The sequence below is a fragment of the Phalacrocorax aristotelis genome, chromosome 4 (assembly GCF_949628215.1).
Source record: "Phalacrocorax aristotelis chromosome 4, bGulAri2.1, whole genome shotgun sequence".
Taxonomy (NCBI): domain Eukaryota; kingdom Metazoa; phylum Chordata; class Aves; order Suliformes; family Phalacrocoracidae; genus Phalacrocorax; species Phalacrocorax aristotelis.
This window is the reverse complement of record NC_134279.1, coordinates 17,470,853-17,494,501: the sequence shown is the minus strand read 5'-3', so window position 1 is coordinate 17,494,501 and position 23,649 is coordinate 17,470,853. Positions and strand designations below refer to the sequence as shown.

The 23,649-nt window shown below is 40.9% G+C and overlaps 1 protein-coding gene across 6 annotated transcripts in view; it reads right to left on the bottom strand.

Annotated features, from left to right (window-relative positions):
* NR3C2 (nuclear receptor subfamily 3 group C member 2) overlaps positions 1-23,649 on the bottom strand; it is a 215,095-nt gene that overhangs the window by 43,042 nt on the left and 148,404 nt on the right. For all 6 annotated transcript variants that reach the window (XM_075090423.1, XM_075090425.1, XM_075090424.1 and 3 more), the window contains one exon: positions 15,695-15,811. In XM_075090423.1, coding sequence (XP_074946524.1) covers positions 15,695-15,811 — 117 coding nt within the window. The remainder of the gene's footprint in view (positions 1-15,694; positions 15,812-23,649) is intronic.

Genomic DNA, 23,649 nt, shown 5'->3' with positions numbered 1-23,649 from the left:
GTTGGGTTTAGAGGGAGCTAATCTATATTTTGTCCCCAGAGAATATATGCAAATTAAGTTATGGACTCCACAGAGCCACCCATCTGATATTAATTTTGAGCCTATGAAAAACAGTTAATTTTCATCAGCATTATCATTAAAAAATGGGATCCAAAAATGCCAAAGAACAAAATGCTATTGATAGTAGATAAAAGAACCCATAAATATTATGATTTAACTCAGCAGTTTTACAACAGAGTAATATCTTGTTTGCCGAATTGTCAGTGTTCAAATTTAGCAAATGAACCACCTAAAATGCTCTGCAAACTCATGCTGGCATTCGGCGCTCTAAAGCAAAATCTTAAGTTTAGAAAATTATCCATAGTTCTATGTAGAGTGCATTACAAGACTTGTAATGATAATCTCCTGGAATCAGATTTTTTAAAAAAAGATGAAATTCAGAGCTTGCCTGGCTGCCTATCAAAAGCCAACTATTATTTGCATAGCTGAAGACATGATACAGATGACTAAGAGCTCTATTTATCACATATGTAAAGCCCTCCCAGAGACAGGACCAAACTGATCCTGACCTAACAGGTCTTCATTCTATCCATGCTGCAGCACATATCTGAATCAGTAAGGATATCAAAAGCACATTGTAAGAATACATGCTACCTCTAGTGTAAAGCAGAAAACATCAGCGGAAGGAAAAGGGAAACCAAAATGGACACAGCACACAACACAAAGTAATGGAGGTTTAGAAAAGAGGTAAAGGAGAAGAGAAAGCAGGAATTTAAGTAAATACCTGTTAAAAGACAAACAGAAAAAAAAAATCACAATATGCACTTGAAATAAGGTATAATTTGGGATTATTTCAAAGTACGTACAGTGCTACCAGTGATCTAGGCAGTCTGAGGGTAGACAATATGCTGCAAAGCAAACACACTCTGACTACCTTTACATGTGCCAGCTCTGTAGGCCATGCCAGTGTACCCCTGCATTTCAAATATTGAGCTCCTCCATCCAGGCCCCAGCCTCACCGCTCAAGCTCTGTACCCGAGCTACAACCACCACCTCCTTGCCAACCTCAACAGCTGTCAGCTTTCTCCCTTCCACCCCACACCAAATGCTTGAGGGCTTTCCTGCACACCTTTCCACTGCTGCCTGCCTCTCCTCTCCAAACACAACCTACAACACCTTGCTGCACCAGAGTCACCAAAGGATCCAGCTGCCAGGTCTCCCCCTTGAGGCAGCCATAACAGCCTCTGGGTAGACTCTTCTCTGAGCCCTCACCAACCATACACACTTTGTGGCTTGCTTCCACCTTTGTACAGAAAAATGCTCCATCAAAATGCCACTTTTTCCTCCCCTGAATCTTTTCATCATGTTTGCCTGGTGCCTTTGCCTCACTTACTTCAGTGAGCTGACATCTGTTCTCATTAGCTATTTTACTGCTACCACAAATAGTGTTTCCCTTCCCCCAAATCTGTTGTATCTTGACATACATGAAAATTCTGAGCTATCTTGGTACAGACATTTTTTCACTTAAGTGTCTAGCACAATGGGTATGAGATTTTGCCGAGAAGTTTCTAGATAATAATACTGACTTTTATATATATACACACACATATGCATGCAAAGGCATGGAATAAAGTGAAAAGCAGTAATGCAAACAAGATCTTACAGCATCATCCCATTCACTCTACAAAGTGCGTTCAGGCGTACAACCTTTATTCTTCAAGGGGGGGGGGGGGGGGGGGGGGGGCAGAGAAAAAAAAAATAAATGGAACAACCAAGACAGGACCCTAAAGCTTCCATAAACCAGCTACCCACTTTGGGAAGCAAACCTCTGCTTTTCAGATAGAGCTGCAGTAGATGAAGAACCTCTAAATGTGAACCTGAGTGTTGTCCCATGCGTAAGAGGAAGGGCCAGGTACAAATCTGGGAGACACATGGACAAGTGGATGAGTCACTGGTTTGACTGGACAGACCAAGGGGAGAAATCAAACGAAAAGCAACTACTGAAGCAGGGGACAAGTTGTACAGGAACTTAAAAGGAGAGTACAAGACTACTTTATCATGTAAGACACACTACTAAAAGGACTACGCTCTTGCAGAGCAGTGGCCTTTCAAGGGTGATTTCTGCAGTGGCATTTGGGATATGCTGAAGCGACCAATTAGTTTGTTTAAATAGACAAAGGAAGACTGCAGCTGGTAAGGAAGAAAATAAAGGTCCCACCTTCACATCACAAAATAAATTTTAAAATCTCTTGCTGAAAGCTGTGACCCAAGGGAGACAGAATGTGATAGAAAATGGTATCACTTGCCGTGAGCCTGAGGAATCAGTATAGTTTCATTAACAAAGCAATGAAAATTTCCTGATTTCTTATCCTCCACCAGCAGAAGCAAGCTTTTACTGCAGAATAAGCTCAAAGCCAATAATTGAATTCAGTACGATGAAATGGTAGGCATAACTGAAATAATGACATAGGTAGGCATTGCCAACATCATTCACAACTGCTTACTAATTAATAAGTAACACTTTAATCTGACACAGCTTAAAGACAAGGAATGAATGTTCATGAAGTCTGATCTACGGGTTTGTCACATTTTATTTGCCTTCAGTCAGACCCTGCAAAGATCCAGGCACATCCATAAATGTAATTCTTGTTCTTGGTTCACATTCAGTATACCAGAAAGGGAGGTACAGCACAGATGACAGAAAGAGCTTCTAATGCAAATTTTAATATACATAATTGTACACTATTTTCATTGTGTTCATTTAAACATATTTTGGTTCTTTATTCTAGCTGGATTTAAAGTACTAATAAAATTGACTGTAATTAGGTAAATATTTCCAGCTTATTACTTTGCTTACTTATACGACAATTTTAGAAGTGTTTGCATTTTGTTTTGCTTGGAACAGGTTCTAATATTCAATGCAGTGCAATGCTGCTCCAGGACAGCATTGTAAAGCACAGGAACAATGTACGCGAAGCAGTTTATCCTGTTGCTTTGAGCAGGATCAACTACACTTTGCCCAACCCAGTATGTTATTAATATCCAATAAAGGGGATTTTGCAATATCCCCTATCTTCCCCTAACATCTAATGACTCCGTTTCCCCCCAGCATCTCCAATGTCGCATCATTTTTTTCTGCAGTAAAGTTGGTTTCCCTTCATCATTCCCCCAGTAGCCATAAAGAACAACTTATCCTTCCTGTCCCCTCTTTTACACCATTTTTTGTATTGAAAGACTGGTATCGTGGCCTTCTTAATACGTTTCTTTCTTCTACACTAAAATAAATTGAGTTTCTTCAACTCTTCCTTACAGATTTATGTTTTTTCTAAGCTTCTTATCCTTGTTCTTCCTTGGGCGGTCTCTAGTCTGTATACAACTTTCTTCAGACACGCGATATGAAATTTCAGGAAGCAAGATTCAGTTTAGGTGTTAAGGAAACCTTTCTAAATGTAAAGCTCTGTGAAAAACTGGAATAGGCTATCAAGGGACACAGCAGAGACTTCCACACTGGAGATCTTCAAGAAGAGATGAGAGATGCGTCCATCAGGAAGGTCACTGGTTCCACTAATCCTACCAACCGGCACAGGAACATAGGCGACAATTTCATAAGGTTGCCCCATCCCCACCACCCTGACCAGCAGTGCTGAAAACCAGACACAATCATCAGGCCCACACTTGCCAGCTCTGACAAGAACAGAATAACGCCTTAGCATCAAACCAGATTTGCCTATTTTTGCAAAACTTTCACATTGCTGACTCTAAATATAACATACAATCATCGTGCAACCATGCCTCTTTCTTCACTGCGGTCTCTGAACACCTGCTCTCAGGTATTTCATTCTTGCCCACCTCAGCTTGCACTTCTCAACATAACCCTCTGCACTTTACTGAAAATGCCATCGTTCTGCTTTCAGACACTAGACCTGAAGATGCTTTTGAATTCTGATTCTGGCCACAGAGGTGAATATCCAAATCCGTTGTTTTACGTATTTACTCTCTACTTTGTTATGCAAGTAATTAGTAAAATTGTAGACCCAGAACTGACCCTCAACATGACCCTACTTCAGATACCCTTCCAGTGTGACAGCAAACCACTCACAGCTGCTTTTGGAGAATGTATTTCAAGTAATTACACACCCACTTAATGAGAAATCTTAACATACTTTAATGAGAATTCTACATTTCCTTCCGATTATACTTATGGCTTGAGAAATTGAGCAGTGAAATACAAACACCTATGGGGAGGTGCCACCTGATGACAGCGCTTGCTCACGTCTCATGAACAGACACGGTTCCTCTGCAGTGCGCTGGCTTTTGCATACAGGATTCAGGACTACGAATCCATAGCCACGGAGATCTGCTCGCAGGGATGGCCTGCAATATGGATAAAAGAAGCAGCCTTGCAAAGACAGCACAGAAGCTGTCAGAGTTGCCTCAGAAAAACTTAGGTGAAAGCCCAGATCAAATCTTGCATATTTTGAGGTCTGACTCAATGATGAAGCTCAGGTTACCTGCTTGTCTGATGAGTGGGACAGTGATGTCCACACCAATCAAGAAGGGAAAGCACTGGGGAGGGCTTGCGTAAGAGACAGCGGGAATTAATCTTTTTTTTTTTTAGCCATACCAAGCTTCAGGCTATGCATTCGTAAAGAGATAGGGGACAAAAGTGACAAAAGAAAGCTGAGTTCCAAAGTGCATTTTACAGGAATATTTAGGTTGTCAGGGAAAATGTCTAACACATTTGCTTGTTTCTCAGCAATCCTCAAAGTGATAATTAATTGAAAAATAACAGTTTCATAGGGGTACTCCTCTCCGTGTGGGAACAACTCTTACCAAACGCCAATTAGTGGTTTCCTGTTAAAATCAAATCAAGCTGTTTTTGATAAAGTTTTTTAATGAGAAATGGCTAAAGTATGAAAATTTCCCCCACATATATTTCATATAAAATCCCAAACTGACATAATACAGTCTCAGAGCTAACATTTTTGGTAGATAAAACTCCCTCTTGTACTTCTTCATTAATTTCAAAAGAAATGTATTTACTAAATATTTAAATCATCCAATAAACAAAGCCTTAAAAAAAAGCTCACAAAAGAAAATTATAACTTTGATGAAAGCCATTCTTAATCAGCCCTTTTCAGATGCTCCCAAAACTCTTATTTTACTGATTATTTATTCATTCTTCAAACGTATGGCAAATTCAATGATTTTTGAGCTAAGCATTGTCTACTAAATGCATCGGTAATTTTGACTATTCATTAGACTTAAAGACTAGCAGTAAAATACCAACAACAAACAGAAAGAGTGGGACACCTACAATTCCAGTATTTGTCACCGATGACTCTTAAGACACCCGCAGCTTGAACTGTTAGCATTGGTAATAATTTGGTTAAAACAAAGTTTGGGAAACTTTGGAGAACAGATTTTGAAATCTTCCACTGTACCAGACTGTATGCTCTTGGCTATGATCACTGGTTCCTGCCTTGTGCCAAGCGACAACCTTCCTCCCAAGACACCCATTCCCGTCCAACCTTCTGCAGGCGTTCCTCATCCAAGTCTTCTCTCTTGCTTTTATTTGGGTTGATACCCAATGCTAAGTCTGTGCCATGATTTCTGTGCTCTTCATCCTGATCATAACACTAAGCCACCTCGATTGCCCCGATACAGTCCTGTAGACATTTACTGCATGTGAAATTTTCTCTTCGTATTTATATTGGAGGCATAGGTACTCAACAAGCTTTTTGGAGTTTTTCAAAAGCATCAATAAGCAAACTCTGCAGCAGCATCTCTCAGCCCCATACCTTGAGAGCTCATGTTTCCACTCCATGCTAAACTGTGTGCCATCCTTGAATACTTCATTTTTGTTCTTGCACTATTATTACTAGAACTCACCTCGGTAAGTGGTGTAGTTCCCTCTGTGGTCTTTCTGGTTACACTGTAATGCACCACATCCCTGCTTTTTTTCCCATGTAACAAAAATGTTGAGACATTTTGTCTCCTCGCCTGTACGATTTCCATATCCCCAGTTTTTATCAACTCAGATTTCTCTCAAACGACCTTATTTCTAATACATTTAATGCTGCTGCCTCATCTTCTAGAAATCATCTACCCCGCTTCCCAGAACAGCAACGCTATCCGTGAAATACAAGCTGGCTGTTTGTCTTCTACAGTTGTCTCAGCCATATTTTTCACCATCCAGTTCATGATTAGTCATCAAAAAAAAAAAAAGAATATAACCATGTTAATCTCCTGCTTTAATAAATCACCCTGAACATTAGTGAATCACCCGGTATGTGATATTAACCACCTTTCCAGGGAAAATGCAACTCTAACATTACCCATATGTATGATCTGAATCATGAAACCGAGTATCTCTCTGCGACTGACAGCATGGCACATTTCTAAATTCTCCTGAAGTTGAAGCAGTTGTGTATGAAATGCCAGTAATGACTAAAATTGACACATGCGTCTCTAAGAGGATGCCTAAGTGATACGCCTGAATGCACTTGGTCCATGTGCAGACGGCCCCAGAAGCCACGTATGCGTTTCCTCAGCTCTTTCTTTCCAGTACAGCAACTGCAGTTTTGAGGGCACGAGAGTTGCCCCATATCAGCATCTTCTCTACTCCCTACTGTCAAATCCCCTTACTGTCCATTTGGGGTGGACAGGTCTTGTGAGCTCAGGTTCTACAGTCTTCCTCCTCTTGTACCTTCTGCAGGGATATTATGCAGGGAAGATGACTTCCATTACTAAAACATTACAGCATGGGGGGAAGCAGGACAATTGATGGCAGAGAACCACAAAAGCACACAGATGATCAGCACCAATTTGCAGGAAGATGTGTGGTACTGGGTGGCTCAGGAATGCTCCAGCTGGTGCCTTCACATTGCCTTCCTCTTTGTTAAACAACAACTTCTTGCCTGTTGTGTATTTCTAAGGCTTAAATGTGCTCAACTTTTCCTTCATAACCTGCTGTGGATTGTTCTTTCTACTAACATTGAACTCCAAAGTCTGCTTTTTGAGCCAGGTATCCTTGCCGCTTCTCACACTTATTTTAGCAAAACACAGATACTAAAATTGAAAGGCATGTGGCTTGGGAATTGGTGGGGGGAAAAAGGCAGGAAATGAGATTCAAACAAAATACAAGTTACTAAGGTAATTCTGAAGCAAAGCACCATATGAGAAGACAATGGGAAAGGACAACAGATTCACATCCTAAGGCAAAACCTGCGATTGAATAAATTTTCCTTGTAGCATTATTGGCATAAACCACAACACTAGAGTCAATTTAAAACCCGTGAAGTGCCAAAATAGCAGACAATCAGAAAATCAACACCATATAAGAAGAAAGAGCACATGACTTGCATAGCCTTAGCATCATTGCTTCTTCAAAAAACATACTGTCACACAGAGGACAGATACAGAATAGCTCATTCAATGAAGACCAGCACTGTCAAAATCTAAAAAGTCCTTTTGTACATGGAAATAACATTTTCACCCTTTTTGTTTTGATTTGCACACAAATTATCTAGCTTAATTCCACTTACCTAATATTATTCAAAGCCAGGAAGAGACAGTCACACGATCCATCCTCTTGCTCAGACCAGAGCCAGCTGTACCCTCATCACCTCTGACAAATGTTTGTCTTATCTGATCTTTAAGATGCCCAGTGACAGACTCCATGTCTTCCCCAGACCACCTATTCGAGTGCTTCTCTGGCCTTATGGTAAGAGATGCATTTTCATTTCCTCACTTGTATCTTCCTTGCTGCTCATTACTTCTTGTCCTGCTTTTCACAGACATGGAAAGCAGATCATCCTTTCCTCTTTACCAATATTTGTTGCTAGAGGAACACTTGTTGCCCCTCTCCTCAACTTTCCCTCCAGCCTTTTTTGGACTAAACAATACCAAGTCATTCAATCTGACCCCACCAGTCAAGTTTTAAAGACTGCTGATCACTCCCATTGCTCTGCTCCAGGCTCTTCCAAATTGGTCCACAGCACACTTGCAGGCAACTAAGGAGGGTTTTAGCAAAAACCACTATTCAGCATAGTGACACCACCATACTTTGGGCAAGGTTGTGTCAGGCATGGCAAGTTCAACCTTCACACCCTTTTAATCAGGTGGAAACTCTCTGAAGCAATGGCTCAGTGGAAGCTAAAAAGACAAGTTCCTCCTGCTCCTACAGCTTCTCGCAGTGAGGGGGAAGTGAGTAATGGAAACGCACCACCACAGACCACAGCAGGAGGTTTCAGAAGGGCTCTGGCGATAACCAGCAGCTCTGGAAAGAGGAACAGAAGACACAGGCATGCTCTCATAAGCAGGGACACTTTTACTGTGGGGAAGAGTAAAAAGGATATGGACTTAAGAGCACTGTGGAAGGAAGCATGCTAATTTGGTGACTCAGGAAAAAACAAGACATCACCAAGACCCGCATGTAACGAATTTCGGAAACGCTAAAGCACTCTGGTCTGCTCCAGTATGATGAAACAAAGCAATGATCTGAGGTGTTACAGGCTTGCTTGCTTTTATGCATCTGTATAAGCAACAAAGACAAACAGCAATTCATTTCAGGATCCTCAGGAGAACAGGTTGTTTAAATGCCCTACGAGACAGAAGCGGTGCACAGGGGAAAAAGCGGGGGTCAGCCTTGGTCCTGGGGAGTCAAGAGGCCACAAATGCCATCTACTCTGGGAGCATCCTGGGGGTGAGAGCTGGAGCCCTGACACCAGACACTGCACAGAGGATCCATGCAAGCTAGCCAGTGACTGCCTGGCAGAAGGCATCCAAGCAAGAGCCACTGCTGTGCTTCGGTCGTATCGCCCAACGACAGCACAATGGCGGGAGATTTTTTTTTCACCTCCTCCTGGAGAACCTGAACCTTCCTCTCAGCAAGCTGCGATCGCCCCTCTCCATTTCGTGCTTTGAACCAAGGCAAGACACCATGTATAGAATATGAACCGCTCAGGAAAGAGCAACCTCTGAGCCCGCACAGAAAGTGCCGCATACTGTTGAAATGGGACAAAACCCCATAGAGCTTGCACGCGCAGTGCCGCCATGTGACGCGAGGCAGGCTGGGACACGTACTCCCAGCAGGAGCCCAGAAAAGCTGCAGCTCCTTTGCGAGGCTGGCAACCAAGGGTGTTATGCTGCGAACGGTATGGTGGAGCGTCCAGCAGATAAAACAGGGAAGTCTGGAGTTCAGCAGACCTGTGCCAGAAGCCTGAAAGGCTGTTCCTGGAGGAAAGACAAAAGTTGCTGGCAGCTGGGCACTCATCAGAAGGCAGAGCTGAAACCAGCAAAACTTGAAAAAAAACAAAGGAGGGCTGAGAACATGAACCTGATTAGGAGTTTGATCAAGGACTGCTGGATGTGAGCTGTGTGCTTTTGGACTAATGCAGTACGTCTTCTTGAGTTGCCTTCACATGTGAAATAAAATCATCAGCAAAATGCAAAGTACAAGGACATGCTTTCAATACCATTTTTTTAATTGATGCCTGAGAGATTACTCTGACATTACCGGCCATCTACAAAATTCTGCATTTTTAATCATAATTCCCAAATAGTTTCTTAATAGCTGTGGCCAGTGACTGTTCTGATAGTTATTTACAATATTCTTGAGGATGGTTCAAGTTGAAAAGTTAGAGGGTCACACTGAGAGCAGGGCAAGGGCAGTATCTTGTAACACAGAGAAAGACACAAAAGTAGGAAAAGTTCATTGCTGAACAAATTGGCTCCTGCAAGATCCGAAACAGGAGGACTGCCTTTTTCTGTTTTTTTTTAAAATACATATTCACGAGGTGTGGGGTGGTGGTGCAGCAACAGCAGCACCTTAAGAACAAGTAACTCTTACTCAGGCAGAAGGATGCCCTGTTCTGAAGAGTCACCAACAGAAACTCCATGCAGCAACATGAATTTCCCTGCTGATCCCTTGTATGAGTACATCCACAAGACAATCTGGGAGACCTAACAGAATCACAGCACAAGTAGCAGCATGGTTGCAGGCTACATCTTAAGATTACATTACTCGCTTGGGCTCAATACACTGTACACGCAAATGAAAGTAGGTAAATCAGTGCTTCGTTTCTCTGCTAAGAGAAAGCACAGATTTTAACACAATCCCATAACCTGATGGATTTCTAACAGATGTTTTCTGAAATCATCACACCTAGAAAAATATGAATGTCCTTTGAACAATACTAATGATAACCTAGACATTGGTAGGCTCCAGAACTAAGTTGTCCAGCTAAAATGCGAGAAAAATTGACAGCATGAGGTTTTGCTTCACAAAACCCACAAATTAATATACTGCTGTATATTGGTAAAAGTCTCTTGAAAGAATTGACACAAACTCAGCTGAATGTTCAAGTTAAAAAAAAAACTGACTAGATTCCCTCAGAAGAAAATGCTACATAATAAATGAAAATAAAAATGCAGTTAAAGTTAATGGGCATTTCAAAATACTTTGCAGTTAAAGTTTAAATGAAAACTAAAAGTTAACCATACACGTACCCAAAATTGCTTTATTTTCTTAGACACAGAGGGTTTTTTTTGCTTTGAAATTTATGAAACCTTAGTAGAAAGTTGGTAGAAATTTTTGAAGAAAACCAAGAGGATACATTTTTGCTACATTTAAGTTTTTCTTAGTTTTCAGTTTTCTGAAACTCATGGTTTTTTCTTTCTTTTCTCCCCATTGCTTTCTTTTTCTCAAAAAGATAGGAGCAATGATAACATAAACCACATAAGCTGCAGTAACCGAAAATAATACCACAGTTTTAAATCCCTACTAGTATGAGTTATTAAACAGAAAATGGGAAGCTGGGCAAAAAGGTGAAGTACTATATCTTATTACTGATTCCCTCAGTTAATCTATTTTTCAGATTATTGAAATATTTTAATGTATAAAAAATAAGGATCTCTGCAAGTGAAGACTACAAATTGCACACAGAATCTTGTGCATGAAGTGTCTTACATATGTAGATGTATGCAAACCCAAGACTCAAACTTCACAGGCAGTCTCTGCAGACAGAGTGATGAACTATGTAATTTGCAAGGTGAAACCTATTTTATTCCCCTTCGAAGTCCAAAGGGTACTTTAGCAAGCTGCTTCTCACCGTTGTGGGAGACCAGTACTGATAAGTGTCAACGGTGTTTTATATGGGAACCGAGGCAGGAAAGGCTTGCAGTCCTACACGGTACAGACCTCTAAACACTTTTTTGTCCTCTAAGCACGTACAGCACATCACATGGCAGAAAAGGGATCTTCTCTTATCACGCAGCAGAAAAGGGAGGGATGCCTGGTCACTAGGTCACATCAGAGGGGCAAGGACTAACCTGCCAATGAAAGGGGTCCCTCAAATCACCCCATATAAAACATTTGCCTTCTCCAGGCTTCAGCAGAGTGTGGCACACAGCAGGAGCGAAACCAGGAGGCTCTGCGCCACCCTAGTTGCAATGCAGCAACCAGGTGCTGCTGTGAGCCACCAGCTGCCTTGCTGGATGCAGTCCCCCCCCGGTACTGCCGTAGGGACAGACACCGCTACGGAACAGCAGCATGAGGTGGGAGTCAAATGAAAATGTCTCGTGCAGAAGTGAGAGACTCGACAAATCTGATTGCAGCGTATGCTGGAAGAAACTTCCCAATCCATGAAGTCATTCTGGTTCATAATTAACTGAAAATTAATTACAGAATCTTGAAAAGAGCATAAACCAAAAATGGGCCATCGTACCTTCATAGTGCAGTTGCTCACTCTGAATCTCTTCCAATAATTAAGTCTAGCATATGGCACTGGAGTTAAAAAAAAAGGCAACCAAAAAACAAAAAAAAGCCCTAAACAAACAAAAAATCCCAACCGAAAAACCAAACCAACAAACTGATTCCCAAAAAGTTTTGGAATCCTACTTGCCAAAGGGATATGTCTGTCTGCAGTGCAGACGCATACTTTCTAGAAATGAGGAGGAAGAATAAACGTGATATTTGGCAACTCCAGCTTGTCAGAAATTACAGGTTGCAGATGCTTCTTATAAAATCAAAACAAAAATTGAGGAAAGAACATAATTAGGTAAATTATTTGCTGACTTGAATAATTTTCTAAAGATTATTAGAGGATGTAAGAGCTTGGAAAATGCTCCAATTTTTCAACAAACAAAAGGAGGAGGTAAACAATAAAACTGCCAAATTAATTTGCTTGAGTATTCAAGAAAAGGTGTATTTTGTATCACTGAATTACACATTTTTTTAAAAAGGTGCTTAAAGCGTGGCATGCTGCCACACATCAAAATATTACTTGTTTAGAAAAAAAAAAAGTTAGCATGCTGGGAAGTTGAAGATATTCTATCAAAACAAATCTGACACAGTAAACAAAGGAAAGAACACTTTAAAAATATTGAGAAAGAATATAACCAAAAGAAAAAGAAAAAACCAAAACCAAAGAGAAAAGATCAGTAGATTAATCGGAGATTGTACAAAAATGTGCTGCAAGAAACATGGAAACTCTCCTGATTTTCAGTTTTCCACTACAGAGATTAATATCTTCAGTAACAGTAGGAAGACAGTCACAGACTTTCAAATCACAAAATTTGCTTTAAAACCCCCCATTGCAGTAGCCAGGAGGAGCTGGATGCAGCCTGGGGTCTTTCACTCCCATCTGTAGACAGGGAGAGATACGAAGGACAGTAAAGTTCTTTTCCAGCCCATGGGAGACAGGACCTTGTTCCCTACGGCAACATTTATTCTAGATCAACTGGAGGGTGTTTGGTGCTTTTGTTGGTTTGTTGTTTTTTTTTTAATGAGGGGCTAAAACATTATAATTAGGTACAAGTGGAAAAGAAATGTCCATGGCAACTTGCATGCATTTCAGCCCTGAGCTATGCTTACGACCCTTCTGCATATCATCTTACTCTACTTCTCACAAACCAAACACATAGGCATCTCTGACATAGTTTGGTTTTTGTGTTTACTTTTGCTTCCATTTGGAGGGTGAGAGCTTAAATTAGATCTACTGCATGAAGAGCACAGCACTGTGCACTGTGTGACTCAGCTATAGAGACTACTATGCTACAAATAGGACTTCAACTAAATTGCATTTATAAATTCATTTTCCTCCAGCTCCTTACTGATCACACTGCCTAACAAAATACTTGTTTATTTTGCCTACAAGGCCAAATTAAAAACAGGTAAAAGTGCCTTTTCATTGGAGCAACGTATATTCTTGGCAAAATTAGGCTGACCACATGAAACTATAAGCTATGATGTATCTTCATAATAACATGAACATACTTAGTCTATTCAAGCTAATTATGAAAAAATGTTATTTAATACCAAACCTTGGAAATGTATATGAAGAGAAAATTACTGTTTTCAAGTACACATTAATACCTCTTGTTGCCATTTCCACCTCCTTTTTCATGATGACCTTCACCATATGAGAAACACCCTGCAACAGCACACCGAAGTTCCCAAAATTAAGTTGGAGACGCTTGTTGCTCCTCCGTAGATGCCCAACACAAAGCTGACCACCAGAGAACAAGGACGGCCTAAGCAGCAAATGGCTTTCAGCTACCAATATTTCCTGCCAGACCTGGGCTGGCTCAAAGGCTGAAAGGTCTGTTAGCATAATTTGGCAGCCCCTGGGAGCCTCTAAACAGTAACACTGTCTCTGGGCTGCAGGCACTTTTCCTCTCTCTGGCAGTCCTCCCCTCTGCCTCCAACCTGGCCTTTTTCTGCTGGACCACAGAGAGGCACCGTATTGCGTTGACGTCCAGAGCCGTCTCCCCACTGTCTCATTCATGGCAGCGATGGAAGGACCTTTTAATGCCATTTTAGCTCCTTTACGTGGCATAAAGGGATCAAATCAGGAATGAGAATTTCACCTTAGTTTCTCCACGTGAAGAAAAATCACCAAAACAGCTAAACCACCAAGCTCAGCTGCACTCCAGCTGTACACTGCAGAGGCAGACTTGGCCTTCTACGCCATTAAATGCAGATCACTAATTACAATTTCCAGCAGACTACCAAGCTCCAACACAAGGGAAGATTTTTCAACGCAATTCTCATTTACAGCACTGCAGCCAATATATATATAAAAAAGCAACCCCCTCAAGTAAAGTTTACCCCCTCTCTTCTTTTTTTCCAGACGACGCTGTGTGAACAAGTCCTTTGAAACACACCAGGAAACTGCAGTGATGAACTCATGACGTTGCAGACAGAGTATCACGTGTTGCTGTTCCAAAAGGTCATCAAGTCGGATGGCAGCCCTGTATTTTGCTAGAGTGCTAAGCACACGTGCCTGCCCAGGAAGGCAGGCTTGCAGGCACTCTGCTGGTGCTGTGCAGGGCACGGCAATGGAGGATGCCCTGCACCAGCTGCTGGCGGGCTGCAGCAAAGTTTCCAGCACTCCAGGGAGCTAGGCTTCCTGCTCCACACACATTTTCAGCACCCTTTTTTGGGAAGAAGGAGCTATGACTATGGAGCTCCCGTTTCATCAAAGGTGCCGTTCTGCTTCCCTTGCTAGATTCAATAGTGCAGATCAAAATCAAGGGAAAGCCGTCAGCCCCCAGCATGCCACAGTCTGGCCCCATCATCCTTTGGGAAGCAGAAGCAAGGGGTCTGGGGGCAATGCAGCATCTCAAAATTGGGAAAGGGGTTGAAATAGGTCTTAATAGGGCTACACTCCCCAGAAAATAAGGAGTGGCTTGCTTGAGTATTTCTGCCAGGAGATAAGACAGAAAAAGAAGTCTGGGAGGTAGAAAAAGGTACCAGGCAGCAGGCAGGAACCAGAATTTTGCATATAACCTATGAAAGGCAAGCAGCTAAATCTGTCTGTAGAACTAAACTAAGCTACTAGGAGAATAGATCCAGGAGGATGAAAAGCAAATTGCGAGATAGGAAATGATTTGGAGGAATTAACGTGACCGTGTTATTTTCTGGAACAGTAAAAGCATTCTAAGGGAAGGGCCACTCTGTGCATCGGGGAAGGACCTGCAGCAGTATCCAACCCCCCATTCACAGACAACATAATGAATCTAAGAGTGGTGTGAAAAAGTAATTTGTAATACAATTTGCTCAGGTGATGACTTGAAACAAGATGCCCACTGAAGCACAGGCAGAATGGTGTAGACGTTGCAATTGAAGAATTAGAACAATGGAAAAAACTGTTGTAAGTTTTGCTATCATACTGTTTTCAAAATACTTGTGTATTAAGAAAAGGTTTTGCCTTTTTGTTGTTGTTATATGAACGATGGAGTAATACCATCAAAATCATTGCATTTCCAAACGGTCGCAGAAATAAATCAATATAAATGTTGAATAAGCCACAAAAAAAGTTGAGGTTTCAATATGTGTGAATTTGCTTTCGTGATGGTGTAAAATATTTTTCAGTATTCAAGAGAATTCTCATCACCAAAAAAAAGCACAGAATACTTGAAAACTTAACACTTTTAGCTATATGAGATTCCACTAAAATTACTGTCATCATAAAACACCCACTTTTCCTTTTCCCGAGCCATAAAATATGTATCTCCAAAACCTGATTTAGAATGACAATAGAGTTTATTAGCTATTAAGCACTTCTTCAGGATAATTCGACCTTAAACTTTTGAGATTATGCAGCTGCCAGAACTATAAAAAGGCTGCACATTTCCAGTGTTTTTGCCTAATCAAATTAAGAGACCAAGCTATTAATATTCTGCTTACCTCCTAAATTCATTCCAGCTTGCAGACATTTCTGTAATCGACAGGCTGGGCAGTTCTTCCTCCGAATCTTATCAATTATGCAGTCATTCCTTCCCGCACACAGGTAATTGTGCTGCCCTGAATGAACCAAAACCAAAACGCATTATTAGAGGGTATATTTACATAATTCTAATTTGTTCTTCTCTGTTGTTTTGCAGTCATTTTGAGCTTCTTATTAATGCAAACATTCCCAATCCTATTCTTTAGCCTTCCCAATAATCTTGGTGATTTGCCATAGGCCTTACTAGGAGCATCTCTCCCGTTTAATCTGGGAAAGCATTTTGGTGTGTCACTCACAAGAGAGGCCTCATTACTTTTTTCTAAGCAGGACTGGAATTTTCCTCTTTGTGAAAAACAAACAATTGCTTTGAACTTTTTCAAATCTTCTTACACATGCCATATAACAGAGCAGCCTGATAACTCAGTTTTGGTGCAAAACTGGGGGCTGTTCTCATGCTGAGGAAATTCACAGAAATGCAAAGTAGAGGTTAACTTTCCCAATACACTCCACACTCTTCAACCAGTTCAGAGTGCTTGATTTCTGATTTAATCAGTTACCTTTTATACAGCAGAAGGCTTCTGAAGGGTTTACCAAAACAGGATTAAGGCGCAACCAAATTATTTCAGTTCTGTAAAGCCCCACAGAAGCGCTCCTGAGGAGACAGCAGGTATTTAACACACAACATTTAGCAGAAGGGAAATACATGGCAACCAGCAAAATAAGCTGGCATTTGACAACCTGGAGACGCAAACGGCGTTTTGCTTCGTGGGAGGAACATAGGTAGAGCAAACGGATGCAGTGTTTCAGACAAGGGCACTACCACGTGGACTTTTTGAAGTAAGGTGAATTTGATGTGGAAGAATAAAGGAAGCCAAGAGGAGTTGGTGCAACGTGACAGGAAAAGCGAGAGGAGAAGATTATTTTAGCTGCCTTGATCCAGAGGCGGCACACAGTGATGTGGGATGGCCAGAACAAACGGTCTGCAGCAGATGCGACAAAAAGCAATGCAGAGGGTTTCCAGAGGAAGGATGAAAGGAGAGGACACAGCACACAGAAGTAAAACAGACTATAAGGGAAGCTGCAGGATTTGCCAGCATGCAGAGTTCAAGAAAACAGTCCTGTGTAAAATACAACAGCGTGTTGCAGGCTTACGTAGCGGGCACTGTAAGAACCACCAAGTCTCAGGGACAGGCATTGTAGCCATAAGGGAAGAAACTCATTAGTCTGTAAATTGAACACAAGTTCCTAACAAAGATGTCTGAAATACAAGGTAGAGGAAGAAGAAATTCAGATTGCGGATGCAATAACACCAACCAGCAACTAAGCAGAGAGACTCCTAAGCAGGTCATGAATGAAGCAGGCGAGATGTGCTGAAACCCAAGAGTTGTACAAATAAGATTAAAGTTGACGCCAATGACTGAAGCGAGCACCAGCTGCGGGTGGGGAGGGGAAGCCTGGGCAGGGCTCAGCAGCAAAGCTGCACTGGAACGCGTGGGAGGCCAACGTGTGCGGGGAGCGGGAGCAAAGATGCAGCCTCAATGAGGGGACTGAGCTGCTGCAGGACAAGAGGTATAAAATATGTTTGCCAAGATATTTTCCACAACACACATGCTTCCTTGGGGAAAGCCAAAAAGAATATTCACGGGACACAGGAGACCTGGTTTCTGTTTCAGGCTCTTTCAGGAATTTGCCTTAAAACTTCAAATGAGTCATCTTCTATCTCTGCATCTGACTTCCCTTCACCCTTACCCAGTGGTATATATTTAGCCAGTGAACTGAAGTTTGGGCTGTTTCTTGCATCTCTTCACTGAGCATCTCACACAAAGAGAACTGATCTTATTTGAGTAAGTGAAGTGGTACTGTAATATCACAAAGGCATCATCATTTAGATAGTGCGTTAAATGTTTAAACAACAAGCAAATGGGCAAATAAGGGTAAGTGCCTTACCTAGCACTACGACACAGATGAAAAACAATAAAACTCAGGCAAAATAATTAATGAATAAGAGCTCATGAAGTTTTGTCAGGCATAAAATGAAATTGTACAATATAGTGACAGCGCCAGTATCTATCAGCTGGTCTTTAAGTAGGCCTGCTAAACAATGAAGAGAAAATTCTCAGCTCATCACAAAATGAAAACCTGCTTATCATAAAATATTTCTTTTATGATGTGATCTATACAAAAAACCAGATACACAAGAGAAATGTCAACTTAAGTCCTATTTACTTTTTTGCTCTGTACTGACTTGAGCACATCTCCTAAAGAAATATCATGCAGAAAGCATGGAAGTAAAACCGAAGTATAAAACAAAAGTGTTTAAAATAATGATATACAGTATAAAGATGCTATATAAGCGTGTACTGTCTTTTTATGGTGAGAGGGGAAAAATGCTTATTTTCTGCTAGGAATGCAAGTATGATTTCTCGGTGCTCATACAATGTCCTTTGTACATCACAGAGTACTGCAATACCATTTTTAGGCTTCCACAGGCGGGTGCAGGCTATTAATATGACAAGTCAGCTCTAACGCTGCAAAATGAACCCCATTGCAGAACTACCCTGAAGGCAGTTTGCTCTACAAAATTCAACACCTGTTAAGTCAACATTTTTCACTACTGCTTTCAAAAGCTAATGGATTTAATAAAATGAGGTTAACATTTATGTACTCTAGGATAATTACTTGGGCCACATTCTTAAATATTGTGGAAATATTTATTTGATTCAATCACTGTCACACTGTGACTTCATAAGAATATTCCCACAATAGCAGAATACTTCCGCAAGTCACCCTTCAAATGGTTTAGGTAGCCTGCAATTATTACTTTCAGGCCTATCTACTCTAAACCAAATAATCTCAGGACACATAACTCAGTAAAGTTTTATCAATTTTTGAATCATGCACCTCTGAATACTAAGGTATGGTACAAAATCTCTAAGTAGTTTTTCTAGTAAGCAAGTCTTTCCAAAAAGCAAATGTCTTCTTGTCAATTCTTCTAATTTTTAAAAAAATTTAAATAACCACAGTCATCTTAAAGCTTACATGAATGGAAGAAACTTGAAAACTCTTAAAAAACAGGAAGGATTAGCATTCTGGCAAACCCTCTATGTAGAGTACAGCTATGAAATAAAAACAGTTTCTCAGTTAAAAAGTTTACCATCTAGGATTAAAAAAAAATGGCTGCAGATTTCCATGCGATCAAATATGGTACATTACTAACTTATTTTACAAAATTGATTTTAGTTGAAAAGCAATGACACTCATAATGAACCAGATATTCCATTTCTGTAGCATGAGACTCGCACATGCCCCTCAGCTTCGGAATCAAACCAAAAACCTACACATCCGAAATCAATGCAGCGCTTGCAAGACCTCCAGGGCTCTTCAGGATCTCAGTGAGGTGATGGAGACCATCCTGCAAAGAGGCTGATGTTTTCATGGTGCTAGATCTCCAGCTCTTTCAAGACAAGTATTGATCTGCTTGTGCAGTTTGTGTCTAGCTTAATCCAGTTGTCCTTTTTATCCAGTTTAACCACCCACAAGTGGGCTGGAAAGTGACAGAGTAGATACCGAATTCTCGTCTCCCATGTGCTAAATGCATTAAGATGAAAGTAATTTTTACATATGCCACCATTAAGTGCACTTATACGAGCTAATTCCTGTCCCATCTACAATACAGAGTTACAAAAGATGCCAGGAAAATTTCCTGTTCAAAATAAATAATTAATAGGTACTACACAGTTACACACTAAGAAGAAATAGAGATCTGTCTTATTCACAGTAGAGCTAGAGGAGTATTTGAGTTAGCACTTCCCAGGTTATTGTGTCACTACATACCACAGAATGACACATCCAAATGCACACACAAAAATACTGTAATGTTTCCAACTCTCTCACCTGCACACTCTTTAATTCCCTGCTTTTATAGGCTTACAAAAGAAAACAAAAAGGAAGTATTAATTAAATTCAGTCTTCCCTCTTACTACATTTTCTTGAACAAACAAAATTCAGCAGTAGAGGGGAGGAAAAAAGCTGTTTTTATTTGGCCTATGAATTACTGCTAAAATGAGGCTGCAACAGAACTTGTGCCTTTCCCCATTTTAAAACTCTAGCACAACGACTGAGCCACTGGTCCCAAAAACCGACTTGCTAAAATGAGCTCATGTATGTGTGCAAAGCGCTGCTGCACTCTTCAAGGGGCTGCAATACTTCCAGACATGTAAGGCTGCAATAGGAGCAGGGTATACGCACTTCTTGTCAGTAATATTTTGTTACTGTCTAAGGCAAAATTAGAAAATTACAGAAATTTCTCAAATATTCCACATGTTTTATCTTCCTCATAAAAATTATTTTTTTCCCTTCAGTATTTTTGAAGTCTAAGTCAGGAAATGCAAATCATTAATGAGCCTTCTACATTTCTGCTCTTGTTAAAATAGCAACTACTATGATCAAATGTTAAATTTTGTAAGGAAAAAAAAGCATAGTGCTGGAAAAGGATCCAAAGACTGTTTAATTCAAGCCCACTCATAGAAGCATGCTAAGACTAGCTTAACAGTTCAGGCAGTTTGGTTTTTTTTTTCTCCTTTCTCTAAATTTGTCTTAAAACCTTCTGAGGGAAGGTATTCTGCAACTTCCCTACAAGCCATGTGATTAGGCTAGTGATTAGCTAGCCTTGAAGCTGTGTTTTCTTCCCTTTGCATTTAGCCCAAATGGAAATATTTTGCAATGGAAAGAGATGTTAGCTCTCCCCGTAAGATACACAGAGTAATAGATCACCACCTTCTTACAACAATCTCATGCCTATCGAAAGATTTACATCCCCCATCTCTTTGCTACACTAAACAAATCCAGTTCTCTCAATCTTTCCTCATAGGTTGTTTCCTAAATCTGTTGCCGTTGCTCTTATTCTCCTCCAGCTTCTTTCATAAAACAAGAGTGGCGAAAACCGCGTGCATTTTCCTTGCTGAGTCTCACCATCACTAAGCCCAGTAAAATGGTTACTTCCTGCATCTTGCACACAACAGCCCTGCTAATGCAATCCTGGACCAGATCTGGCTTTTGGCAATGGCATTAGGTTGTTGACTCACTCTCGCTTGTGTGCCACTAACGCTCAGCTCCTCTCCTGTGGCACTGCTGCCTTCCACGCGTCCTTTCCCAGTTTCACCTGGGCAGCCAATTCTCTTTTTCCCTCTGCTAGAGCTACACACCCACTGCAACATCTCCTGGGAAAGGTAATGGAAAAGTCCAAAAGCCACTCCGGGTATGACATCTGAAACTGGAGCACGCTTTGGGTCCCAAGGCAAAGACGTGACTGAGGAAGCCTCGCAAAAGGACAGGAAAGTGAGAAAACAGGAATAACAAAGCGGAAGTAGTTTGGAAAAAAACCATCAACTTTTAAAACAGCTTCTCAGCGAAGCACATCAAAACACATGTAAAATGCCCAAACCTTCCTGCTTTCTCCACAATGAGAACTAATACTTTGACTCATAAAATTGCAGGCAAAGTTGTCTTCTCCCTGCAGTCTGCCAGAACAGCCAAGCCTTCTTCCAGGGTTTGAGGAGAGAGAAGCTGGAAGACACCTCCATCCCTGCCTTGCCGATCTGCATATCAGAGCTAGGACCCCTTTTGCAGCTTCCGGGCTAGACTAAGGGCTTAGATTCCTCCATATTTCCCAAGTAGGAAGATAATCTCCACAATAACAATAATATGTGTAAAAAAGCCTTATGGCTTAGAGTACCTATCAGCACCTGCTTAAGCAGGCGTGTATAGGTGTTAAACTGGGCATCCTTAGTGCAGGGAACTCCTCTAAAGATCCTCTGGCTGCTCCTATCAGTATTTATGATCATAACCACCCATTTTACTGAAGTTACTCCTGGTAACAGTAGTGAATGAGGGGGAGAAAAAATCTGGGTTGAACGGCTGTAATTCTACACTAAGTTTCCTTCAATTCCATAAATGTTATTTACCACTTAACTCTCTCCCTTCCCTTTACCCACCAGCCTGTCAGATTGCACGAGCCCAGCCCCTGCAACCCTTCTGACCTGGGCAACAGACCTTCCCTGCTGAAGGAAAGACAAAGAAAACATGCGGCAGAAAGTCATCACGATTTTCTAAGGAAGGTCTCTTACCTCAAGAATATCTGGTCAGCAAACAGAACTAAACACCAGGTTTTCCAGCTTTCTAGTATAGCCCTAATGAAGGGCTTTGCCTCCTACAGCAGGAATCACATCCTAACCTCTCGTTTGTGCTCACCAAGCTGTGTGATGTGTTCCTTTCATCCAGCTCTGAAACCATCACAGATTTTGTGAAATGGATGTTATCTCTGTAATCCATATAAGCTTTTTTAATTAATAAAAATAAACTACTGCTACCTTTTAAAGGCCAGTATAGAAATTACTGCTAAGACTTGTCACAATGATTTTCCACATATAGAAATGGATTTTCTGTTTGACAGGAGTTGTATCACACTGTCAAGAAACGAACTGCATATACCTGAGGTTTTTATTTCACCATCTGCAGTAGGTACTCTCAAATAAATCAGCACAGTAAGTACAATGATGAATCTCCTTCCAATTTTCAGTTTTTACAGAGCCTCTGTTTCTTGCAATTAAAAAGAAAAGAAAAATGCCTGCTATTCAGTGGAAATCAGAACTGCATTTCATTTAAAAGGTCCATTTGATACACAGTTAAGGCTTTTTTTTTTTTTTTAAAGCAGTTGACAACTGCCCAGCAACAGCAGCCTATGTTTGCAGTCACTATTTTAGGCTACATCACATGTCAATTACATAACCTTGTTTTACTGCTCTTGAACTGGTTCGAACAACCTGGGAAACAGATTAGGGCAGTCCCTCCCAGCCGGCCATCCGCGTGCAATGGCAGGACCCGTCCCCCTGCTGCAGCTCCAAAGGCTGCAGCCACGGCAAGTCTCTCTCTCCATAACTAGTTACTTATTGCTAGACCCATCTGAGACATTTGATAATTAACTTCCTCAGCTCTGTTTAAACCAGTTCAGTCTGACCACAGTAAACTAATAAACTTGATTCCTCATGCTGAGATTTATGTGTAATGCAGAATAAGCTTATAAATGCCTCAGACAAGGTACTGAACTTCAATAAGAATATTGCTCCTTCATTTTAAATAGCAAATGCTCAGGGTTTGTGTTTTAGATATTGAATCTCGGGGCTTCCCAAAATTCAGTCGATCTCCCTTGTTACTCCACAGCTTTACCCATCTGACCGTGTCATTCCCAGACAATATGCTTTTTGGCTGCATCTGCCAATTGCTCAAGACAACAATATCGTTCTATTATTAACATTATTACAGAGCGTGCTTATAGCATAGGTATAGTCTAAACCCTTCTCCAAAGCAAGAGCTTTCCCCTCCTTTATGATAAATTAGAGAATTAAAATTTGTTTTGATTTCGGCAAAATATTCACCAAATCTGGGATACTTCCTACTTGCTTCTCATTCTCAATTACCTTCTGCTACTTCTACATCCCAAGACATCTTTCACTTTCTTTACCCTTTTAGATTAATGGATTAATTTATCTACCATTTTTATATGTTTGTAAGTCTCCGTACTTTCTACTCCCTCCTCCTTTTCCTTTCTTCCGTAAAATTTTTCTAACCTTCTCCTTTACCTGCTTTCATCTTCAGTCTTTTATCCCTCTCCTGTTCCACAACTCTTTCTTCAGTCTTCTCATTTACCTTCTAAATGTAGGATTTCCTCCATTCGGTCAGTAACTGGTGATTTCATAGGGCACATTTACACTGCAGTCAAAGGCATGGGTACGGCTCATTTCATCTACCCAAGCATAGTTATTAAAACTACCTGGGATATGGATAAAAACAATCTCAACAGCATCATTTTCTGCAGGGTCTACCAAACCCAGACAAGGCTCTTTTAAAAGCACAGTCA